The sequence below is a fragment of the Abrus precatorius genome, unplaced genomic scaffold (genome assembly GCF_003935025.1).
Source record: "Abrus precatorius isolate BTA unplaced genomic scaffold, Abrus_2018 Scaffold1, whole genome shotgun sequence".
NCBI lineage: Eukaryota > Viridiplantae > Streptophyta > Magnoliopsida > Fabales > Fabaceae > Abrus > Abrus precatorius.
In genome coordinates, this window is record NW_020874291.1 from 3,012,726 (window position 1) to 3,038,420 (window position 25,695).

Consider the following 25,695-nt stretch of genomic DNA (forward strand, 5'->3'; position numbering starts at 1 on the left):
TATATAACATTAAATGAAAAGAAGGAAAAAAAAACCTTACATACCATTTAAACAAATATTTCACTTATTTAGCAGCACATGGCAGAGGTTCATAACTAATTTGCATCAATAGTTTAGGACCTTTCCCAATATCATTCGAATTAAAGACAAATTACAAGAGTTCTGAAACGTAACATAGGCAGGTTGACAAAAATTGTTACATGTATATTGAAGTCATAACATTGTTGTTGTGTCTAATAAATGTATATATATATATATATATGTATATTTTATGTTTCACCAACACCCCTCTTCCTTTGATAGTTGCATTTTGGATCTCGTGTATCAAATATTGATTCAACTAATTTATAGATTGCACAATAATAGAAGCTCCATATTGTGGCTTAAGAGTAATGTGATCATATGGAGCATGAGTGTAAGTGGGTGAAAGCTGGAATGAGAAATGTTGAAGAATCATAGCCAGAGCCATCTTTGCCTCTATCAATGCAAAGTTTTGACCTAGGCAAATTCTTGGGCCCCAACCAAATGGATAGAAAGCAATTTGACCTTTTAAAGCTTTTGAAACCCCTTCAGCAAATCTTTCAGGGTTAAATTCCTCTGGGTTATCCCAATAATTCTCATCATAGTGAAGAAGCATCAATGGTAGATAAATCTCAACCCCTTCAGGTACATACATGCTTCCTATCTTTGTTGCACATTTAGTGTACCTCAAAGATTTTGGCACAGGAGGATACAACCTTAGGACTTCATTTAGTACCATTGATACCTGCAATGTTTGTGGAATCAAAAGATTATTTTATGATGTTTTGTTTGCATAGATTTTCTAAACTTACAATCTTTAGGCGATTTATGGCTTCAAAATTAGGTTCCTTTTTGCCACAAATATCTAATACCTCTGCCCTTGCCTTTTCTTGCCAATTTTGATGCATGGATAAAACAACCATAGTCCATGTAAGAAGATTGGCAGTGGTCTCTTGGCCAGCAAAGAAGAACAACTTGCATTCCTCTATCAAATGCTCACTTGTGAGAGAATTATTGCTCTGTCCTTTGCACTGCAATAGAATGCTCAACAAACAATCCCTTTTGAATTCACCTTTCATCATTTCCTTCTCTTTCTTATGGATCATATCCTGCAATGTTGCTTTGACTTGGTTGTATATTTGGTACCTCATTTTGTTTTTCTTAGTGGGAACAAATCTATGAGGACAAAGAATTTTGTTAGTTGACTTCCTTAACCATAAACTTCCTAGAATACATATTAAGACTAAAATCAAATTTCTTATATCTTCGTCAACAAGCTCTATCAAACAATGACACATGTATATTTTTAAGAGTTCCGCTAATATATCATTAATAAATGCTATTTAATGTTGAAAAAAGGTATACATGTCTCGTTGTTTAATTTGAAACTTCGATGCAAAGGATATAAGCAACTTCATCTAAATTTTGTACGGTATATAAACATGGCATTGCACCTTAAACCAGGAAAATAGATGCTGAGATAGGCTTCAAGCACAAGCTGAACCTGCTCTGTCTGCAATTCAAATATCATCTTTCCCTCTTCATAACTACTCCCAAATGCAGTTCGAGCAATAACATCTCCAGCTAGAATGTTAAACTCTGGAGCAACATCTACTTCACATGATCCTTGAGCTTCAATTTTTTTTTCCCACCGATCGATTAGGCTGCAACAACTGGCTAAGAATGCTAGCTCCATTGCCTATTTGAAAATATATTGTGCATCAAGTAAAAGGAGGTTGCTCTTCTAAGTGAACAAACCAGGGAAGCGAGAAAGTAAGAGTACACTCACCATTGATTTTAAGTTAAATATCTTATGATCTTAAATAACTTCAAATTAACAATAGATATGTGGTCTTACTTTTTCACTCTACCCATTTGTTTTCTTTAAGAGTCAAATCCTTTGTAAATTTGAAAGAATAGTACTTAGATCAAAAACGACTTGTAAGAATAGTACCTTCAATTTCTCAAAGTGGAAAGCAGGTGTTATTAGTTTTCTGCGTTTAGCCCAAGCTTCACCCTCCAAGGTTGCGATACCCAATTGCAGAAGTTCAACTAAAGGGTTAAGTATTGGTGGCTTTGTAAAATGACCATTCTGATCTGCTAATATTGTCCTTATTAGCTCTGCATCTGCCACTATCAGCCTTGGTACCCTACCAAACCAACTCAGTGACACTTTTCCTAAGCAATGATAATGTCACAACATTAATTAGAGCATTGATTAACACCTCTTAATAATTATTATTTCATTCTCTAGAAGTGTACTTAACATTTGCCATCATAACAATATCAAATCTTTGGAAATTTGACAAATCATTATTTCTTGTTACCTTTATCAAAAGCTCTATATTCATTAGCCCTTTTTTTTGTTAAACTTTTACTTAAATATAAGTAATTTTATTTATTTTGGGCCGTATATGCTCAAGGTTTATCATATCAATGGACTTGCATACCATACCATGGTTCTCCACCATCTGATGAAAGAAAGGCATGACACGCGGCACAATTTGGTGGTTCAAGCTGATAGGTGTAGACAGTGCCTCCGCTGTACACTTCTTCAGCACCTCCACATCACCATTAAAGAGCTTGTAAGAATTACCTCGAACCCCTTGTTTCCTCAATTGTTTCTCGACACTCTTGGGTCCCCACCAGAATTTAGAAATCAGTTTACCAGTAATGCAAAGAACAAGAAAGAGCAAAGAGAACATCATGGCTTTGCATACATTGTCATCCATGTTTCACACTATGAAACAAAGAACAAGAAAAATATATATATATGTAGAAAAATGGCTTTGAAGACCCTTTTATAGGCACCAAAGTTGGCACAATCAGCTTTAGGGGTGAGGAATATATAATTGTGGTGGTTAAGTATAGAGAAAGTGAACCTTCATATCGAGGGTCAAGTGATTTTGGCGCATGCCAAAGTGGCTATTTTTCATTCCACGAGAGTGATTGAAATGGACATAAACACAGTCAGCCACAAAATTGTGCCTTGGTTGACAAGGTTGTTAACTTTTGATGTTTGCTTTCGTGTTCATTTGTTTTGTCTTCTCACCGTTGGATTAATGTGTGTCTCACGCAAAACACTACGATCACTTCAGAATTTGCTTCAACTTGTTCAATCGTTACGGATTCAGATAATTTATACGAATATACGGCGAATGGTCTTCTAAAATTAATGAAAATTATAATAATTTTATTGTAAGTTCCTTTTTTAATTTTTGGAAACATACAATTATTTATTCAATTGTTATAGTTAGTTTTATTTAACTTTTTTAATTGATAATAAGTTAAATAATTTATTTTTTAATAAGACACTGTTATTATTAAATAATTTTTATTAATTTAAAAAACTCATATTTTAGAACAGTAGTTACTAAAATTATTGATATTATTATTTTTATTTTAAAAAAATCAAGTATTTTTATTTTTTGTAATTGGTGTGAGTGTATCTCTCACACACATGCGTGTTTGTGTATATAAATACAAAAAGATAGAAGAATTAACTAAGTTATACAGATTTTTTACATATTTGATAACGTTACATAAAATGACATTTTTATTTTGTTAAGTATCAACATTTTATTCAGAATAAATTTAAAGTATGAGGAGTACTCTAACCCGTTACAACTCTAAAAATAACTAATAATATATATCAAAAGATCATTAATTCAATTCATAAGCATTTGGCCGAAACGTTGATCCTTTTTTCCTCCTTCCCTTGCGAAATGCACTCCTAACATTCCTAGTATTAATTCTTTCCTGCACTATTACCTCAACAACAACATTGGATTGAGGAGATTCTAGTCCTTGATTCAATACATGATTAGTCTCATTTGTTCCATGAGAATACTCAATAATCAAGTTATCAGATTTGCCAATAAACTCTTTTTGTGCTACATCTTGGCTTCCGGTTAATCCCTTATCAATAACACCCAGTTGCCATAATCCTTCATTAGCTCCTATGTCCCACCAATTTACTTCCTCATAAGTTTCAACCAACAAAGGTCCACCTTGGTTAGCCACTTTTTCAAATGCATCTTCACCCAATCACACACAATCTACATTATAATTGAAATTCAAGTCATTATTGATATTCACTTCACAATTTAAATTCTCTCTCATTCGCGCATCTGCTACATTCTCCATGGAATTTAATTATGTACTTTCAAACTTCTCTTGATATTGTGCAATTTCTGGCATAGAATCACATAAATTTGTCTCTAATAATCTACCTCATTTTTCCTCCTCTGTGCTCTCCACACCATCTTTGGTCACTATTTTTTTTTTTTTTTGCTACACTTCCTGCCGTTGGATTATGACCCTTCTCACCATTATCTGAACTTTCATCCTTCAAAGCGTAAAGCGTCGTTATAACTATCTGACGATGAAGTATTTGAATCATGATACCACCACCTTCCTTGAAAGAATTCTCCCCCATGTTCTTCGTCCATCCGGATTGAGAACATGAGAACATTAATTTGAATCTTTAGATCTTCATTAATCAGCACATGTGTTTGAGTCTGTAGGTAAACTCTTGCAAAATCTATACATCTTCGAGACTTTGTATCATCGTCTATGTACACAAAATCTCTGACGGGTGACACCATCTTTCGAAAGAATGCCTCTGACTAAGCATGATATGACACACCGTACAAACGAACTCATATTCCCCTATTAATAGCCATCAATCAATGGTATAAAACAGTTTTGACAAGTCATCTTTATACCTAGCTATAAACTCCCCCAAATCTTTTGGACCCTCCGATTCCAACAGAACCATATCGTTACCCATGGTAATGGCCTTGACATTCAGTATGGATTTCCGTAAAAGAAAGTCAGCCACACTATTGAGCTCTTATGACTGGTGTAACCTTCCCACCATTGTCTTGCAACACCTCTCAACTGTATCCTGATCAACATGGAACTCGTTGTGACACCACTGGTTTTTCTTAAGTACCCACATTGTATTCTTGTTTGGCCCTCCAATAGCACTTGTCCCTTTCACCATATATGCATAGCTTCCCCCAGCAACACTACCTCTCCCTTCCACCTTTGTCCCAACGTCGGTCAATGGTTTCAATACTTTCTCATGCACAACATCCTAAGAATAAAAATTTGATCACGAGTGTCGCGCTTGGACAAATTATTAAAAATTGAATTGCATAAAAATTATGTAGTATGAGGTGCAATCTGAGTCGTCTCCCAACGATGATAATATTATACGATTATAAATTTAGATGGGGTTTGATTTATAAAATAATGCTGATTAGAATAAAAAGTTAACAAGAATTTAAAACTCTAATCCAAGAATTTAGAAGAACTACGACCACTCTATCACCGGATTCCAATAAGATGCATCAACCAACAAATTAGTGATTAACATTAAATTCGAATGAAACCTCAATTCAAATTAAGCATTCACACGAGAACCCTCATGCATTCGATTAACACATAATTCGCTCAAAGTTCAGAAACCTCTAGAACTTAATCGATTTGTGTTAATTTAATTCACCAATGCCATTAATCTTAGATCTCAAACCTGAAAATCTAATTCACACTCCTTCAAGAATTAATTACATACATCAACCGAATAATATATAATCAAACAACTGCACAATTATCAATCCAAACGAAGAACTTTAATTCAAAATCATAATTAGCAAAAGGAGAAAGAAGGAAGAGATAAAACCGAATTTGTTGTTGAATAAATTGTGAAACCGATCCTCAAGAGTGTCTCAATCCTTTTTCAATCCTTGGACTAGATGAAAGTCTAAGCCTCCATTAATGGAGGAAAATGAAAAGTAAAAACGGAAGAGAAAAAAAAGAAAAAAAGAAAAACCCTAAAACATAAACCTAATATAACCTCTCGTCGCCTGTCGTAACCTGCTGCCCTAATTTAAATACAGGCTCCTAAGGGTCAAAATGTAAAACCTAATTAATAATTATTCAATTATATTAATCCTCTACTCAATAACTGTCTTTGGAATCCTTATTTGTTCAAATTCGAATTCTGGAGGGAAAGTTATGCTTGTAATTGCTACTCAGCATCCATGCTGAATCTGAGAAGATATTGTGTGGCATTTTCTACCATGAAGATCTGTCCTTTTAGATTTGTGATCTGAAGATAAATTGTAGCCCTAGATGTTAGCTTCAAAACACAACTAGAATGGGCTTAAACGGACATCTGTGGACTGAGATATAGCCCAAATACTGCACCAAGGTCAGAAATTGCGACTGCAGCGTTTTGACTTTTTCCAGGTCCAGTTTCAGCTTCTTATCATCAGAATTGGGTTCTGACCTCTTCATAAGAATTGTGCGCCTTTCTCTTAGCTTTCCTACAATCAAGAATCACAATGAAATGAGTTCTAAAACTCAAGATATGGTCCAGAAACCAAAACAGTATCAGAATTTTTTGAATACTGAAAAAATTAAATAAAGCCCAAATAAAATTCAAACATCATAAAATGATCCAATTCAAACCAATTAGGCACAAAAGAGGATTAATGAGTTAGGAATGAGAGGAAATAAGGTTATAAAAATCTAATTGATCAGCTCTCCAATAGCACCTGTCCCTTTCACCATATATGCATAGCTTCCCCCACCAACACTACCTCTCCCTTCCACCTTTGTCCCAACGTCGGTCAATGGTTTCAATACTTTCTCATGCACAACATCCTAAGTTTGTCTCATGATTTTCTATTTATTGTTAGCTGTACTATATCTAGACACATTCACTGTCATTCGCATGTTGCCTATTATTATGAAACTCAGTCTCTTTTCAATGTCGTGGACATCACTGACTTCTGCAAACCGCACGAACCCAAATCTGCATCCTTCCTTGCCTTGTTTATTCAGAATAAACAAATCTCCAACTTTCCCATACCTTTGGAATATCTCCAAAAAATTTATAAAGAAAAATGTTGGTAACATTTGTAAAAAATGACATTTTTATTGATTCTACCAAATCTTGTCTAGATTATTTTTGTCAAATTTAGTAAAAATAAAATAAATATTAAAATATAATTAAATACTTCTTATTTTTTATATATTTTAAAATTATATATTATGTTAATTTTATTTATATAGATTATAAAATACTAATATAAAATTTTATAGGTATAATTTATGTGACAAAATTTTTAAATCTAATAATTTTTTTGAAGATAAATGTATCTTAAAAAGTACTATCAAGGTGATACTTCTTTGGGGCTAAAATTCATTGATATCAATGTTTAAAATTAAATAGTTATACAATTTAATAACTTTTCATAAAATATAAATTTCACTAATTTAATCGTTAATTTAAAATTATTTATCAAGTTGATCAAGTTAATAAAATTCTATATAAAAATAAAATTAATAGATATTTCATCTTATTGCTTTATGTAATATATAACAAATTAATAAAACAAATAAATATTAAGTTTTGAATAACATATATATAAATATTTAATTATATAAAATTTTAGGCTAAATTAGAATATTGATCACTTAGAGCATGTTTGATTTTCTTTTTAAAAATAGTTTTTAGTTTTTAAAAATAAAATGTAAGTGCAAATTGGTGCTTATAATACATATAAGAAGATCATATTATTGAATATGTATACACAATTATCTTAATTAATCATTATTCTTGGGATCCTTTGAAGTCTTTCGCATGTATGGATAATCATTGATTAGCCGTCGCAATATGGATACAATGCATACAAACTCAACCCCTTAGTAAAAGTATAGTCAGAAGTATTAGTTAGAAAATAAGTGTATGGCCTGTGATGCCATCTTCTTAGTACGTAGATTACGTGCAACCATGAATAGCATTCACCACCCTATGTTTCGTCCATTTTTTTTTTATTTTTCATACTTCTAGTGTATCTTTGTAACTATCCATACCAATTTTCATATTTTTATCTCTCATCATAGTAGGATTTTACTACCATCATCATTCATTTATCAAATCATGTCAAAGTTTATACCCCTTCAGACTCAGTCCAAATTATGTATTTTTAATAATTGCATAAAACATCCATCATCAAGTTCATTAATGTAAATGAATAACCAAAATTTTATTTAAACATATATTTCTAAAATAGAGAAGTACATAATCATATACATATGAGCAAAAAGTATATATAGCATTTTAATAATGGGATAGAATTCTCCTTACTCAAAATAAATGATTCACGTAAAGTTTTGTGAAAGATATTGTCTGAAAGATCAAGTCCTCCTTAAGTATTATGAAGTGGTGTAATTTTGAGAAGGAAGAAAATGATGAAATAAAAATGAGATTGGAAGATTAGTTATAAGAAACTTTCTTGAAATCACATGAAAAAGATATCCAAGCTCAAATTCGAAAGAGGTTTGGAGTTTCTCATGGTGTTTTAGTTGTGGAAAGGAAGTGAGAGATCAGAAGGTGGTGAAATGAGAATGGTTACATGTCTTGTACTGTAAGTTTTAAAACATCAAGTTACTTAAATACTCCTTCTTACTTGCGAATTCTTGCTTAAACGAGAGTATATTCTCGCTTGAGCAAGGTCATTATCGCCGAGCGAAACAACCAGATAAAAATTTCTATACATTTACTGATAATCTCACCTGAGTGAGATAGGTTCTCTTAAGCGCGATCCTAATATTCCAGAGAACTCTTAATTCGTTGCCCTAAGCAAAGGACTCCTTGCTTGAGTGGGAGGACAATTCAGAAGTTCTTATTCATTCTTGCTTAAGCGAGTACTATCTCGCCTAAGCAAAAATTAAGCGAGAATGCTTCAGACGTCTCTTCCAGATTAGCCAATCTCGCTTGAGCAAAAAATATTGTACTTTCAAAAATAAAAACTCTTTCATTTTGAAAACAAAGTGCAAATAAAAATGAAAGTAAAATAAAATAAAATAAAATGAATAAAATAAAATAAAAAAATATGGTCCTATAACTCTTTCAGCCTTTTAAGAATTTTTCCCCTGAAATTCATTGGCTCTGAAAAAGTTGGAGATACACCTCCCTCATTTTATACTCAGGTTCCATGTGCCATCCCCGTCGTCACTCACATTCCATACCACCTTCACTAACGAGATAGTCTTATCTTACAATTGCTTGATTCGGTGATCTGCAATATTTACAAGAGATACATCATAGGAAAGGTTTTCTTAAACTTACATAGGATCAAGCTCGATCACATGAGAAGAATCATGGTTGTACTTTCAGAGTTGAGATATTAAGTGTAAATTTGAAAGATTTAGTAATAAAGCGATTTGATAAGCCACATAACCAATTCTCTTTAGAACCTCAAAAGGTCCTATAAATTTGGGTGATAATTTTCTAGATTTTAAGGCTCTCCTAACTTTAGTAGTAGTGAAAACCTTCAAGAATACATGATCACAAATTTGAAATTCTAGGGGCTTTCTCCTCTTATTATAGTAGCTCTTCTGCCTATCTTGTGAAATCTTGATCTTCTCTCTAATTATTTTGAGTTGATAATTTTTCTTTTGTACTAGATCAGGTGCAAACAAGATTGTTTCTACAGTCTTATGCCAACACAAGGGCATTCTGCATTTCTTCCCATACAACGCTTTGTATGATGTCATTCCAATACTAACATGATAACTATTATTGTATGTGAATTCTACCAAAGGTAGACATTCATCCCAAACTTCTTGTTGTTCTATCATGCAAGTTCATAACAAATCTTTTAGAGATTGAATGGTTCATTTGGTTTATCCATTAGTTTGGGGATGATATGTTGAACTAAGCTTCAATCTTATTCCCAAGGCTCTCTACAAACTTTTTCAAAATTTTGATGTAAATCTTGTGTCTCAATCTAATACAATGTTCAAAGGTAATCCATGCAGTCTAACAATCTCTTTGATATACAATTCTATAAGTTTCTCCAACTTGTATCTTATGTTGATCGGAAAAAATGTGCAGTCTTTGTCAATCAATCTACAATCACTCATACTACATCATGGTTGTGCTTAGTCCTTGGTAAACTGGATACAAAATTCATTGAGATGTTGTCTCACTTCTACTCAAGAATTTTCAATGTTTACAATTCTCTAGTATACATTGATACTCTGCTTTAGACTTCTAACAAGTTAAGCATTTTGTAACATACTCTACTACCTCTTTCTTCATCCCATACCACCAAAAGCTTCCTCGCAAATCTTGATACATTTTTGTTGCTCCTAGATGAAAACTCAATTTACTCTTATGTGCCTCCTCCAGTATTAACTACTTCAACTTTTCACTTTGAGGGATACACACTCTATCTTGGAATCTTATATCAATCCATTCGCATCACAACGAAACTCCAAATCCTTGCCTTCATTTTTCTATCATATCATTTCTTGTAAATATTGGTCTTCTTGTTCTGCAGCTTGAACTTGAGTCAAGAAATCGTTGCTAATCTTCAAAACCTCTAGGTACAAGCTTTTAAGTTGTACTTCCACTGCCAAATTCAAATTCCTAAATTTTTCAATCAGCTTCCACTCTTTCATCATCATCATCGAAATATGCAGAGAAGTACATAATTATACATATATAAGCAAAAAGTGTATATAGCATTTTAATGATGGGATAGAACTCTCCTTACCTCAAGTAAATGATTCACATAAAGTTTTGTGGAAGATATCGTTTGAAAGATCAAGTCCTCCTTAAGTATTATGAAGTGGAGTAACTTTTGAGAAGGAAGAAAATGATGAAACAGAAATGAGATTGGAAGATTAGTTCTAAGAAACTTACTTGAAATCACATGAAAAAGATAGCCAAGCTCGGATTCGAAAGAAGTTTGGAGTTACTTAAGGTGTTTTAGTTGTGGAAGGGGAAGTGAGAGATCAAAGGGTGAAATGAGAATGGTTACTTGCCTTGTGCTTTTAGTTTTAAAACATCAAGTTACTTAAATACCCTTTTCTACTCGCGAATTCTCGCTTGAACAAGAGCATTCTAGCTTAAGTGAGACAACCAGACAGAAATTTCTACACATTTGTTAATAATCTCGCTTGAGCGAGACCATTCTGTCATGAGCGAGACAGGTTCACTTGAGCGCGACTTGATATTCCAAAGAGCTCTTAATTTGCCGCCCTTTCTTGCCTAAGCAAAAGGATAGTTGATAATTTCTTATCAATTCTCGCTTGAGGGAGTACTATCTCGCCTGAGCGAGAATGCTCCATAGATGTCCCTTCCAGATTAGTCGATCTCACTTGAACAAGACATTTCTCTCTTGAATGAGAAATACTATACTTTCAAAAATAAAAACTCTTTCATTTTGAAAACAAAGTGAAATAATAAAAAAAATAAAAATGAATAAAATAAAATATAAAAATAGGGTGTTACACTTGTTTGGCCATTCAAAGCATTCAAATCCCCTCTTGGGACGAACTCTAGGCAAGGACGGTGGAGAGGAGGAATGTTCTCAAGCAGTTTCTGATTGGTGCCTTCATTAGGATTGACGCGAGGAGAAGGGAATGACTCTGAAATGCCAAAAGAGATCCCGCAAAGGAGTGATTTCAGAGGAGTAGTAGGAGAACTTGTGGCAGAACTACCATAAGAGCTTGTGGTGTTTGAGCCATCGCCAGAATGTGGAGTCTTGGTACATGCCATGAGAAAGGAAGAAAGGGTGAATGTAAATGACAAGAAGAAGAAAAGGTGTGTAAGGGAAAATGATGGGGAAGTGGAGAGTTTTAATGGTCAAATATTATAATGGCTAGGGAGTTTTGTAATGCCTAACTTTTTGTAATATTAATTATTATTATTATTATTATTATATATAAATGGATGTTGGAATGTACCCTTGAGTGTGTGATGAATATTGAATGATGTATGTATGAATGCGTATAGATAAATACGCAATTGTAAGAGTGTATATATATATACACATATATTATCATCACCATATATATATATATATATATATATATATATATATATATATATATGGTGATGATAATATATGTGTATGTTTGGGGTTAGACTGAAATTTGGCTAAGTGTTTTGGTGCGGGGTGTTCTCACTGCAGCGAGAGGGCCTTGGGAGGAAAGCATGAAATTGTCGCCTTGTCGCTGTAGCGAGAGTGTCTCACTGTAGCGACAAAACAACAGTTTTGGTACATTTCTGGGTGCAGTCTCGCTGTAGCGAGAATCTGCAGAAACCAAGGTGCAGTTTTCTCTGATATTTTTATTGTAGCGACAGGGGGCGTCACGGCAACGACAAATGTCTTGCTGCAGTGAGTGTCTCGCTGTAGCGAGAGTGTCGCGAGCAGAGGGGTATTTGAACGGGTTAGGGTTGGGAAAATTCATTTCCCATCTTCCATCTTCAAAATTTCTTCGATCCTCTCAATCCCAAACCCAATTCCACCGATTAAATTACCTTTAAAGTGGTTCATGCTTTAGATTGAAGGTTGAATCTGTGTTGGGGACGCTTGGAGGTGAGTTTTAATGGTTAAGATTTTGATTTTTGTCCCTCTTCTCTATTTTCTAGGTTCCCTTTGAGTTCTCATGGAGTTTTCCATGTGTTCTAAGGACAAAATTTGTGTGGAGAACGTTTTCTACCATTGTTTGTGCGTGGGTCTTTAATTTGAGGTAAAGGGAAACTCTACCCTATCTCATTTTTGTTAGATTTTGTTTAATTGCTATATATGACCATGTGATTGAGATAAGAGGTCAAAATATGTGTGATTTGATAGGAATTCCATGTTAAATATGTTGAAATAAACATTGAATGATGGTTTTGATAAAGTAATTTGATTGTGGTTGGGTTGTCATGCTCTTGATTTATGAATGTGGATTATGCTAAATGTTGTGGATATTTGTGCCGTGTATTGTGCATGAATATGGGCATCTATGCTGTGTAACATGAATGAATATAGGCTAGAGTGCCGTGTACAAATATGAATATTGTGTGAATGGGGCATGTTAAATGTCGTTGCAACAATGCTATGAATGGTTCAGCGAAACACTGGAGGTGTGGAAGATAGGGACGGTAGAGATACCTTAGGGAAGAGAGAGTGGTGGTGACACCAACAGCAAGCGTGGGTACACCATAGGGCACACACTCTCCTCTTGACTAGACCTCTGACCACCACCTTTGCCGAGCAACTCGTGACTGCCCATGCGGTATCCGTGAGGCGGGGGTAACTAGCGACTGTTCATGGTGTAAATTTGTTATTACGATGCCACATTGAGCGTAGCTGCGTGCGGTGAGTGCACGATTGTAAAATGTTTTGGTGCCGTGAGTGCATTGGTCATGAATTGAAATAAAATGCTTAAAAATGTTGCTTGTGATTAACTTTACTTGTATGACTGCGTTAGAAACTATGTGAAGGATAACCGAGGTAAGTCTCTATGTTTGTGTGTTAGATAGTGTAGAGTACTCACCTTTACATTTACTTTTCAGGTGAAGAAGACCAGCACCAGATTCAGTGAAAGAATGGATGAGATTGTTATAGGCCTCTAATTTTATTTTGAAATTTTAATGTATTTGAACTAGTTCTATGACAGTTTCCTTGATCAAAATTTGTAAACACTTATTATTCAAAATATTTTGTTGAACCGCGGGTTAGAAAAACCTATTTAAAAATAAAATTTTATTATTTCTATTTTACAAAATTAATATTTTGAAATTAAATTTAAGGCGTTACTAGTTTGAAATTCAAATAAAGAGAGAGAAAAAGATTATTGCACAATGCGAAAAAGGAAGTTTTCAGCACACATTCTTTAAGATGAAGTCACTCATACATCTTAAATTTTAGAGAAATTAAATATTCTTGAATATATAATTTAATAATTAATAGTTATATATATTTTAAAAATGGATCATATGACTTTATTAATAAAATTATTTTAGATCTTTTTTACTATTATATGTCAAATTAAAAGTTATATGATTTATTCTCTCTAACTGTGTCACTAAATATCTTTTTCAAACGTGATCAAATTATTTAAAGTAATTTTCAATCAATTTATTTATTTATTTATTTTATCTTTTTTTCCTATAATCATTCTTTCACTTTAACATTTTTATTTATATTCAAAACTTAAAGTATTATAAATAACTCTTAGTAACTTTCTTTTACTTTAACCATTCATTTCGTAAACCTACAACTTAAAGTTATTAAAAGAAATATTAAATTATTTTTAAAATTTATAAAATTTTATATACTTAATTTACTCATTAAGTAAATTTAAATTAATAAATTTTATTGTTCAGATAAGTTAATCGAAACTTAATCGTGAAGTAATATATATATATATATTGAGCAGTGTATACATGAAACTTAAAAAAAAAAAAAAAAAAAAAAAGAGAACGCATATATATATATTAAAAAGTAGAAAATCCCCGTGAAATTCATGGTGACAGGACACGTAATAATTCAGTCATCTTGGAAATTAATCAACATTATAAACTTTACATCAAAACAAAATGCTACTGAAAAAAACAATCAAACTCAAATTTCCTTATTAGCCATCCTTAGTTTCTGTTTTTCCACGCATGAAAAATGCTGGCTCTTGAGGTAAAGGCAGATCAACCAGATCACAGTCAAAATACAAAGCAATTGTTGCCATGACAGGCCTCTGATCTGGGTTTCCTTGGACACATAGAAGACCAATTTGTAAGCATCTTGTGATTTCTGATTCAGAAGATGAGTGTTCTAATGTTGGGTCCAACAATTCAAATGGTTTATTTTCTCTCCACTTCTTCCAAGCCTGCAATCAGATTTTCAAATACATGCTATTTTTTTCTCTTTACTTAATATGGAAATTGTTAAATTTCACCCAAATTGGAACTGATAATATGATACTCACATGGCTCAAGAGGTCATCACAATCTACCCCACTAGAATCAACATTTCTCTTTCCACTAACAATCTCAAGAATTATTACTCCAAAGCTGAATACATCAGATTTCACCGAAAATTGGCCAAGCATTGCATATTCAGGAGACATGTAACCGCTACAAGGCAACAAACAATGCAAAAGCTCATAATAGGGGTGAAGAAATGAATTTAAATCATGTCATATTGTTGAATAATATAATATGGTTGAGCTAGAAAAGAAAGACATTGTTTAGTAGATTTTACAACCAGTCATGGTTGATCCTTTTTTGATTTGTCATTTTCTCAATAACTTTATCATATCATGTTATTTAACAACATGAGAGGATTCAAATTCATAAAAAATAAAATAAAAATTATGTCATTGTTATTATTATAATCCAAAACCAAAAATTCCGTTGTGTTTGAGGAAAAAGTTTTTAAGCGTCAAAACTTACTATGTCCCAGCAATTATGCTGGTGTTTCCTTGCATTTGATCAATGGCAACAATCCTTGCCAAGCCAAAATCTGATATCTTTGCATTCATTCTGTTGTCTAACAAAATATTGCTAGGTTTGAGATCGCAGTGTATGATGTTGAGATGAGAATCCTCGTGAAGATAAAGAATTCCTCGTGCAATTCCCCTTATGATCTTGTATCGTTCAGACCAAGTTGATTTTCTATGGTTTTCAGGGCCTATAATGTTTAAATTGTCACAAGTTGCTCAAACTATATAGAAAGAAAAAAAAAAAAAGGAAAAAAAATGCTTTACTTTCATGATCAGTCAAATGCTTAAAACATTTCAAGGAGTAAAAAGAAGACTGAAGACACAAACACACAAAAAGGTCAGAAGTACCATACTGAATAGGTAGTAATCAAGGCTTTTGTTGTGCACAAATTCATAAATGAGTATCTTCTCATTCTTTTCCATGCAAAACCCTAACAGTCTCACAAGATTTCTGTGTTGAAGCTTGGAAATCAGCAAAACCTCTTTCTTGAATTCCATAGATCCTTGACTAGAATTTCTTCTGAGCCTCTTTACTGCTATTTCATGTCCATTAGGAAACATACCCTATAATATAAATACCATAAATAAAAATTTTATTGAACATTACAACAAAATTTCTTCTTTATAGTTTAACACTAGACATAAATTCATAACCTTGTAAACTGCTCCAAAACCACCTTCCCCTATCTTGTTATCATCAGAAAACTTGTTAGTTGCTTCTTGAATAGTCCTCAAATCAAATTGCAAAGAGTTCATTTCTGTTGTAATCTCATCCCCATCTAGACCAAAAATGTTAAAAATTAATAAATCACTTAAGTAAAGATACGTATCTTCTCTAGTAAACTTATTGAAACAGTGATGTTAAAGATCAGAAAAGAAGTTTTTTTTTTTTTTATTTCCACATTACAATTTTCTTTTGGATTCTTGGGATTGCTCTTTGACTCCCTATGTAGCACATAGCACCCAAAAAAGAAAATCATGACTGGAACAAGTGCATGAAAAATTATGATTGATGCTATTGCTCCAAGATTCTTTCTTTTCCCTGCAATAGAGATTAGTAGTAACTCAATTTACAAGAAATAGTGCATGTTTGGAAACAGATTATTTTTGATAGATAATCACTTTTTTTCTCCAAATTTTTCAGAAAACTGATAAAAGTAAGCTATTAGTTTTTTCAAATAAGCTAAATCAAATTAACACACGTGATTAAATTGTGATCTTATTCAATGGAAAATGGTCAAACCTCTAGGAAGTGGAAAAAACAGATAAGGATCATATCTAACAATACAACTAGGATATAGAACTCTTCCTCCTATCTTTCCTCTAGCACATGATGTTTGAAGATAATCCATGGCATCCCTGAGGCACTTTTTGCATATATCCTTAGAAAGGTTTGGGGTGCACTGAGCAAAGCCAAATAAATGCTTGTCCTCAGAGATAGTTGCTTTCTTCACAGCAAATTTATTAGAACCCATTGGAGCTTCACTGGCTTGAGTTAGAAGATCCTCCATCAAGGACTTTAGTACTTCATTGAAACTATCCAATAGGCCTTGATAATCCTCAGTGTTCTTCATACAGTATGATGGCCATTCCTCCATAGTGTTAAAGAAAAACCGGTTTGAGTAACGAATCATGCACTCATCACTCCAAATTATGCCTTCTTTATTGAAGGCACACTTTGATTTAAGGATCTTGATGGATTTCCTCACACATTGTCCACATTGATCTACGTATCCACTACACATAAAGAGGCCATAGATAGTGTCATGTTTGTTTGTTCCACTTATTGTGCTATTGTAGAAGACTTGGTTGGTGCTGTCACAAGCCTTGGATGAAAGTGTAGACAAGAGTTTCTTTAAGTTGAATTGGTAAGTGCTTTTAGGAGTAAACTTACCCTTGCTTGTGCAGTTGTAATGACTGAAAGTTGAGGATGTTTCAGTTGGTGAAAAGATAAGTAAACCCAGTATGTAGAACAGAAGAATTGAGAGCGATTTCAAACAAATCAAAGAAGGCATGCTTTGGGAGATTCTATTTGCTTAATGTTTTACAATTGTGCTATGTATAACATGCAACTGTAGGATTTTATCTTCAATTAAAGTAACTGCATTGAATTAAGTTATTATTTTAGTATGAAGAAGCTATATGCAAAGTTATATAAGTAATAAAAAGGAAAAGTTAAATATTTGGAATCTACTAATCTAGGTGTTTGTTTACATTCTGTGTCTTCAGTGAGAGTGACCCAATTAAAATGTTAAAGCATCGTTTCATTTCTCTTATTTTATTTTGAAACATTTATATAACAACAATGTATTAGCATTATGCTTTTGCCAATATGGTGTGGTAAAGAAGAATAATTTGGATGGCTAAGGGTTCAAGTTTATATAGTTATGCATGAAGTTTGGTACAACCCTTTTCTTATGGAATTCTGATGATAATTAAGAACAAGAAAACATTGTTGTAAACACTAAAAAAGTGTAGCATGCACGCAATAAAGCAACTCTACTTCAACAACGAGCTAGGCTCCGGACTAGCTTATTCTTCTTTTCCCAGCTGATGAAAGAGTTTCTTTGTTGGTATATACCCAATTATATTTAACAGACTCAAATATGTTTTTAATTTTTATATATTTGTGTAAGATTTTAATTTTAGTATCCTAAGAATTTGTTTTTATTTTTAACTTTTAAAATTTAATACTTTTGATCCTTAATGTAATTATTGGAGACTCAAACCATAAATAAATGACATTTGAGGCTAAATAAAAAGGTAAATTCTATGGTACTCTAGGAATTGATAGAGTATTCTATGCTCTTTTATAGGTTATAGGTGGAACAATCATGATATTTTAACCGTAAAGTTAGTGGCTTATTTAAAAAGTACGTAAAAATCTTTTAATATCTTAGTATAATTTAGAGAGAGTATTTAATGTTTTTCAAGTTTAGAAGTACCATAGTAAATAAAAAACAAAATTAACATGTAACATAAAAGAATGACATATGATAATATTTTAATTAAACATATTATCATTAAGAAGAAAAGTAATGAATTTTGAAATATTAGAGACTGAAATCATGAAAAGAGTTACAAATTAAAATTAAATTTTTACAAATATATAAGAACTAAAAACATATATTTAGGGTACTTTGTCCCTTATGAGTGTTCTTTCTTGAAAGTTTTGAGGTTTGTGTCAACATTTGATTCGTGTAATTGCCATTGTGCTTGGATGTTCTTTGAGATATTAGAGAAGCGGCAGCACTAATTAGTTGCACTAATGATTTCATCAGAGAAAGGAATAAACTAAATTAGAATTAGTAGAAATTTAATTTTATATCACCTTCTAGTTTAGGTTAATGTTAATGCACCCAGGTAATACTACGTTAATTTAATGCATCATGTCACAATAGCCGAAGAAATTAATCTCCTTGAAAATCATTACAATTAATTAATAAGAAAATGGTAGCCCCTCGCAGTAACAAAAATGCACGAATTTTGATTAAACACAAAAGTCAATGGCCATCAGGGTAAGTATTGGCGTAAATTTTCAAGAATAAATCAACTAACCATTCGTGAGACCAAATGGTGGTAGAGTTCAAATATATTATTATACTGTATAACTTATAATTTATTTATTTTTTTCCTTCAAAAATTTTTAATTATTTTTATTCGATCCTAGCATATATATAAAAGAGTTTAATTTTTTTTCCTATCCAATTTAATCCGGATTCAACCGAGTCCTACACCTAAATATGATCACTGAAAATTTTTTTACAAACACAAAAACTCGAACTTAAGACTTTATTTAAGATATACCGAACTACTTGCTACTCGGATTAACCTTCGTTAATGAGTTTAACTTCAATTAATCAAACTTCTCAAATTAGTACTTATAAATGTAAATAACTAGTCTTATTGGATTGAAGTTGAGGTTAGGCTCATCAATATTAATTATATGCATAATACTTTATTATCTTCAACGTCATCACTCTGTCATTTGCTCCCAAATTCAAGATTTGTACCGATCTTCATAAAGATGTATTAGAGAATTAATTGGTTAAACATCTTTTGAGTAGGTTATAAATTTAAATATATTTTGCCTCTATTGAGCAACATTTGCTTTTGTTCTAAAACAGCAATGAAGCAACTCAAAAAAGAAAAGAAACTTTCGTCGACTAGGTCTTCTTTTGGACCAGTCACACCAAAAGGGGTCTTAAGATTTTGTTGGTAAACACTTGCTATATGATTTTCAACTACATATATTTAGAATACTTTGTTTTATACTTTTTACTTAATTTTATCAACAAAACTTTTATGCCTTAAATAAGGTTGAGACCACTGTAAATAAAATAGAGAAATTATAAGCGGCACTGAACCTAAGTCCATGGAAGATAATTTGAAGAAAAAATTCTTAGTTATTTAGAGTATGTTTAATTACTGTTTTTAAAAAAGAAAAACAAACACTTTCAATTTTGTAAGTTCTTATATACAATTATTCTGATTTTTTTTAACGATAAAATATTGAAAAAGAAAATTATACATGTGAGTTAGGGACTATAACCTTTTATTTATAATATTCAAATACTCTTTTATGGATAATAGTATTTTTTGAACCTTACATCATTTTATGAAAATTATAATTGTTAAACTTTTTTATTTTTAATTTGACCATCATCAAAATATAGTATAGAAACATAATAAAATTCATACCAATTTCAATCAATTTATCCTTATAAACTTTAACAGCGATAAGATAACATATAATACATTATTAATAATATAAGTCAAGATTAATTAATATTAATATTGAGTGTTAAACTTAAATACTTACATAGTTTAATAACTTTTTATAAAATGAAAGATTGATCAATCTAACTTTTGGTTTCAAAATTCTTATTAAAAAGATCAAGTTTATAAAATTTCATAAAAAATAAAATTAATAGACACTTTATTACATTATTTTATTTAACAGATATTATATTTTTAAAATATAGATGAATATTAAATTTTATATAACATACCTACAAATTTTTAAATTATGTGAAATCTAATATAAATAATTATGAAAATACTATAAAATAATTTTACAATTGAATTTATCAAACTTACAAAAAGTTATTATGATGAATAAGTATATAAATTTTAAAGCTGCTATCTAACTCATACTATACAGAGGCCCACATGTTAGAATAAATATATATATATTAGTAGTGTATTAAAATAAGTTTTTATTAAAAAAAATAGCTGACATAATTTAAATATATGTGATCAATTTGAGTTAATCTTTCTTTAAGAGAAGAAAAACCATTTGCTAAGAAAGCAACAAACAATTAATTTTGTGAACCTGTTTCAATGACTATTAATATTGTGATTGAAACATAAATAAATAAAAAGATGAAGCATATTGCACATTTTTATTTTATTCTCCAATTAAACCTTCTAATTTGTTGTTTTCTTGCATATGATGGTGTTTTAAAATTAGTTGAAGGAAAATAGTGGATATAATTATGTGTAAGTAATTTAGTTTTTGTTTGGTGGCAAGATAATATGACAAAATATGATAACTATATTTTTTTATTTATTGATTAATAAAATTTGATAGTCATCCTGTTTAATTACTGTAAAGAATTATTTTAATCATAAAATATAATTTTAAATTTTATAATTTTTTGTTTTAATTATTATTGCTTACTTAAAATAAATTTTAATTATGAAAAAATGAAAAAGTATTATAATTTAATATCAAATTTTAATATCATATGTACATAAAAATATTATTAAAGTCAAATAATTAAATAAAAAATTATTTTAAACAGTTATATTAATTTTAATAAAATAATAATTTTATTATTTAAATATAATTGATATTTTATTATATTATATTTTATTTATCTTAAATATAAAAAAATGATATAATATTATTTGTCTTGTTATCTTAACATACGTCAAACATAAAATATGATAAAAATTTATTTTTCTCTTATTATATATTATTTTTTAAAAAGCTCTTGCATCTTAGTAATTTTTATCATGACTAAACGTTCGTGCAGAACAATGATAATTTACATGGAGGTTAAAATGACAAAAAAGAAAAAAGAAAAAAATTATTACAACGATCAATATTTTACATTGCATATTTGAAAATCCAATTTTGTATCTTTAATTAAAAAAAAAAAAAGCATATAACTTTACTACAAATGAATACAAACATTAAGTAATGAGGCACAAGTGTAGATTACAATTCACAAAACATGTTCGTTCGTAACTTTTTTAGTACTTAACACTATGTCTATGTTATTTAAAGCATCTTTTGCTGCTCGACTTATTGCAATTTGTTTCTTAGTACCATAAATGCCTGTTCCAACCAACTTTTCATCTATAATAACATTGAAGGACATCGAATCCTTCCACAAATCAACAAATTTTATCTTCAGATTTTGTTTCTGACACACTTCATAAAGCTGTGTCACTGGATGCTTTTGTATGTTGCCTGGATCAATCATTGGTTCTAGCAAAGTTTTGAAAACCTGTCCCAAAATTTAGATAACAGAGGAAGAGTGAGTGATAAAATCGATGAATAAAGAAAAACAATTTAATGAATTATATTCAACTGGGTCGTGTCATAAGTTACTTAAAAGAGAGAGCAACACATTATCTTATACATACTTGTCAACACATTATTTTGCAATGTGTTTATTATTTAAAATGTTAAAATAATTTTTAGGATGTGATCAATTTATGAGATAATTATTTTAAATATTTTAAAAAATTAATCGATTATAAAGAGTGTGCTAAAAATTAATTGTATTGCTCATATTTTAATATTCCAACAATATTACAATAATTTATGAGAGACATTAGAACTATTTATAATATTATTTATCAAAAGATTATGTAACAATCGTGCTAACTAATTCAAGATTATTTACAAAAGTATTTGCAACAGTTAAGTGATAATGACACTGAAATGATGCTATACAAATGACAACGAAGCAAATTATATCTCTTAAAAAGTTAAACAATGCATTTGATCACTCAATTTAAGATGTTTATCAGAGAAAGTCAAATATTCAATGTAAATTTGTTCGTCCATCATCATCCAATTATATTGTCATATTATAAAAAGGAAGAGCTTAAATTTTATTAAATAATGTTTATCATAATCATATTAAAAATTTGTGCAACTTGAATTAATGCAAAAATTAATAAAATTACTTTGACTACAAATAAAAACAGAAAACATTTATGTATTATAATATAGATAAAATCTACTATAGTCGTAATTGAGAGGGTAACGAAATAACGATCATTAATTTTATATTAACATATAACAAAATTAGTGATTTAATTAAAAAATATTAATATTCTCTCATCTTTAAAATATTAAAAAAAATTACAGCCTTTAATATAAAGAGAATATAAAATAATATTCTCTCGAGATTATGACTGCCAAAGCAAATACATTACATGTATTATTATTTTGTCAAAATAATTTAATTTTTTTAATATTCACTTAAATTATTAATATATGAAAAATTAAGTCATACCTTCCATACAACGTCAACAGAGGAACCACAATCAATAAAGACGGCACCAATGGTGGACTCAACGATATCAGCTAAATTCTTTGGCACGTCAATTAGCCCATTAGAATGCAAAGGATATTCTGCAATACCCTTTATGAATTCCTGAATCTGTAATCAAAAGAGAAGCACAGTTATAATTGCAATCAAAATATGTGGTTCTAAGGAATGCCAGAAATGTTGAGATAGCTCAGCACCGACCCTTTGACCATCCTTCATTTCTTATTATCATTTTCTCAACCATGTCAAAGTCAAAGCACTTCAAGCCAAAAGTTTAGGTATGCCTTATGCATGCTTTTCCATCAACTGGCAATCATAGAACAACGTTTTCTAGTATATGCTCATATTTTTATATCACAATTGGTTCTCGAGAGAGTTGAATATTTAAAATCAAAGAAAAAACGATGAGTTAATTGTGCGCAATGGAACCAGTCAGCTAGGGAGGCGAAAACTAAAATGTTATGATATTTAATAAAATGTTAATCAATATTTTTAAAAATACTGATTAAAGGATAAAAAAATGAAAATATTCTATTGAAAAATATTAAAAATATACTCGGTCTCATTTTTTTAATACATTTCAACATAAATTTTAACAAAAAATTACATTTATTAATTCCTTAACTAACATCCTTAAAACATTATTTAGAAACAGTCGTTTAATAATAGAAAAGTCTACTGTTGCCGTTGGGCAGATATATTGAATGCAGCATGCTGCAATGCAAGCACCATGTAATCCATATCACAATCATAGATATGATAAACATCATTAATATGACAATAACAAGACAACATCATTGAAAACAAGGCAGATGCATGCAGTTAATGAACCATTAGCCCCTTCCCCTAACCATTATTTTTAAAATATAAATTAACATATTTATATAAATTTAATATATTAATAATATATTTATCATTATAAATAATATATAATTATTTTAATTTAAAATTAAAAAATATATTCTCTCCTCGTAGTATATTTTTACGCCACAAATTTTAATTGCGATTAATATTAGAGATTTCCTCGTCAAAGCTTAGGGTAAAACGTTGTTTATTTCTCATGTCACACGCCTTTTCGTATAGCCAAAAAGTCCTCATACCTACTACTACTAATAATAAATCATTAAACGAAACTTGCTTCTTTCAAACGCTGACGCGCGATTTCATTTTACATTTCTTATATTTTAAATTTTTCCAATAATAATTATACTAACTAACAACATTGTTATATCGATTAAATACTTCCTAGCTTCCATATCTTTTATTATTTAAGGTTATATATGATGATTAAGAAATGTCTAATTAATATATAACTTTATCATATTTTGACTAATATATAATTTTTTCTCTATTAAAAAAGAAATTTGCAAATGAAAAATACAATTATAGCAGTTAAATTGAAATAATTATTCATAACATTAACTAAGCACATAATTTAAAAAATCAAATTAATCTTAAATTTTAAAAATAATTTTCACTATCTTTCTATGGTAACTGCTGTAACATGATTTAATTCTTCAAATTTTTAAAGAATATAAATAAAAAAAAATTTATCGATTGAATGTGTTAAAAATCATATAAAAGTTTAGTATTATTAGTTTTTAATGAAAGAAATTACTCTTGATTTCTTAATTAATAATTTTAAAATGCTATTAGTTAGCATTCCTTATCAAATTTAAAAAAAGTTATATGTCCAAAAAATGCTAAAATTTTTGAAAAATTAAAATAATTTACATTCTAAAAATATATTTTTTTAAATACATTCTTATTTATTAGTTAAATTTATCAAAAATTATTTAAAAAAAAGAAAAAACAGTACTCACTTTTTCTTGAAGGCGAGGCTTCTTGTGGCGCAGATAGCGATGAAGGCCGTGTTTGATGGCCACACGTGCGAGCTTTTCGGTGTCGACGTTTGCAGCGCGTAGCAGCGTCAAGTCACCGGGAGCGAGATCCGTGTAGGTTGAAAAGTGCTCCTTGGTGACCAACAAGTTGAGCACTGCGTCACCCACATACTCCAAACGCTCATAGCTGAAGCACTTTTCCCCAACGTACGTTGAGTGCGTAAACGCCTCTTCCAATAACCCCTTATTCTTGAACTCGTATCCCAATATCGCTTCCACCTCTTCCAAACCCTCCTTCGTCCACTTCTCTTCTCCCTGCTTTCCAGAATCTTCCATTGATGTTGAGTTTTCAGAGGGCTTCGTTGCCACCCCCACAATGTTCAACTTCATATATATAAGAAGGAAAGGGACGTGCAATTTATTATCTGATTTTTTAATCATTCATTTTGATATTGTTTTTAAATGCTTTTTTGGATTGTGGTGATTTGTTATTCCTCATATTTAACTATCTTATGCTTTTTTTGTGGATTAATTATAATTACTTCCCAGATCGGAGCGTTATTATTTTAAATTGTTTCGGATTCTCTCTTGATATTATCTCCTTCCCAATTATTTTACTGTGAAAGGGAGGAAAGTGCAACGAGGAAATCTTTATGGATTATGATATTTCTTGAAATTATCGATTTCCTTTGGTAGATATGCTTTTGGTTATTGAATTAGTATTAACCTACTCACATATAAAGAAATTTATGACTTTAATATTAATTATTATAAAAGTTAATAGTTATATTTATTTTTAAATATTTAAATTCAAAATATATTATCTTTTATCACTTTTTTATTTTTTATAATTATTTTTAATATGTATATATAAAAACCGTTAAATAATATTAAGTCTCAATTTCAGTATATTTTATTTTTAATTACTTTTTATTTAGGATAAATTTTATACCACA

The 25,695-nt window shown here is 30.5% G+C and overlaps 2 protein-coding genes and 1 pseudogene across 2 annotated transcripts; all 3 read right to left on the bottom strand.

Annotated features, from left to right (window-relative positions):
• Positions 1-340: 340 nt before the first annotated feature.
• Positions 341-11,608, bottom strand: LOC113854688 (annotated as a pseudogene).
• Positions 11,609-14,463: 2,855 nt separating this feature from the next.
• On the bottom strand, positions 14,464-17,339 carry LOC113854695 (cysteine-rich receptor-like protein kinase 10). The gene is made up of 7 exons (XM_027485855.1): positions 16,568-17,339; positions 16,281-16,366; positions 15,979-16,167; positions 15,678-15,888; positions 15,275-15,512; positions 14,809-14,956; positions 14,464-14,709 (listed from the first exon to the last, which is right to left on the bottom strand). Exons 1-7 carry the CDS (start codon positions 17,337-17,339, stop codon positions 14,464-14,466), a joined length of 1,890 nt encoding a protein of 629 aa, XP_027341656.1.
• A 4,193-nt stretch (positions 17,340-21,532) lies between these two features.
• On the bottom strand, positions 21,533-25,075 carry LOC113854703 (ribonuclease 3-like protein 3). Its single transcript, XM_027485868.1, has 3 exons — positions 24,722-25,075; positions 22,863-23,009; positions 21,533-21,842 (listed from the first exon to the last, which is right to left on the bottom strand). The coding sequence occupies exons 1-3, from the start codon at positions 25,073-25,075 to the stop codon at positions 21,558-21,560; spliced, it is 786 nt and encodes a 261-aa protein (XP_027341669.1). The 3' UTR covers positions 21,533-21,557.
• Positions 25,076-25,695: the final 620 nt, after the last annotated feature.

What these genes read in the sequence shown, in the direction of transcription:
- LOC113854703 (XM_027485868.1), bottom strand. Translation starts at nt 25,075, where the DNA reads ATGGAAGATTCTGGAAAGCAGGGAGAAGAGAAGTGGACGAAGGAGGGT. An exon ending in AGCCTCGCCTTCAAGAAAAA is followed by an intron (nt 23,010 to 24,721) that starts GTGAGTACTGTT and finishes TTTTGATTACAG; the next exon opens with ATTCAGGAATTCATAAAGGG. An exon ending in CTGTTGACGTTGTATGGAAG is followed by an intron (nt 21,843 to 22,862) that starts GTATGACTTAAT and finishes ATTTTGGGACAG; the next exon opens with GTTTTCAAAACTTTGCTAGA.
- LOC113854695 (XM_027485855.1), bottom strand. Translation starts at nt 17,339, where the DNA reads ATGCCTTCTTTGATTTGTTTGAAATCGCTCTCAATTCTTCTGTTCTAC. An exon ending in TTTTCTTTTTTGGGTGCTAT is followed by an intron (nt 16,168 to 16,280) that starts GTGCTACATAGG and finishes TGTTTCAATAAG; the next exon opens with TTTACTAGAGAAGATACGTA. An exon ending in AGCATAATTGCTGGGACATA is followed by an intron (nt 14,957 to 15,274) that starts GTAAGTTTTGAC and finishes GTTGCCTTGTAG; the next exon opens with CGGTTACATGTCTCCTGAAT.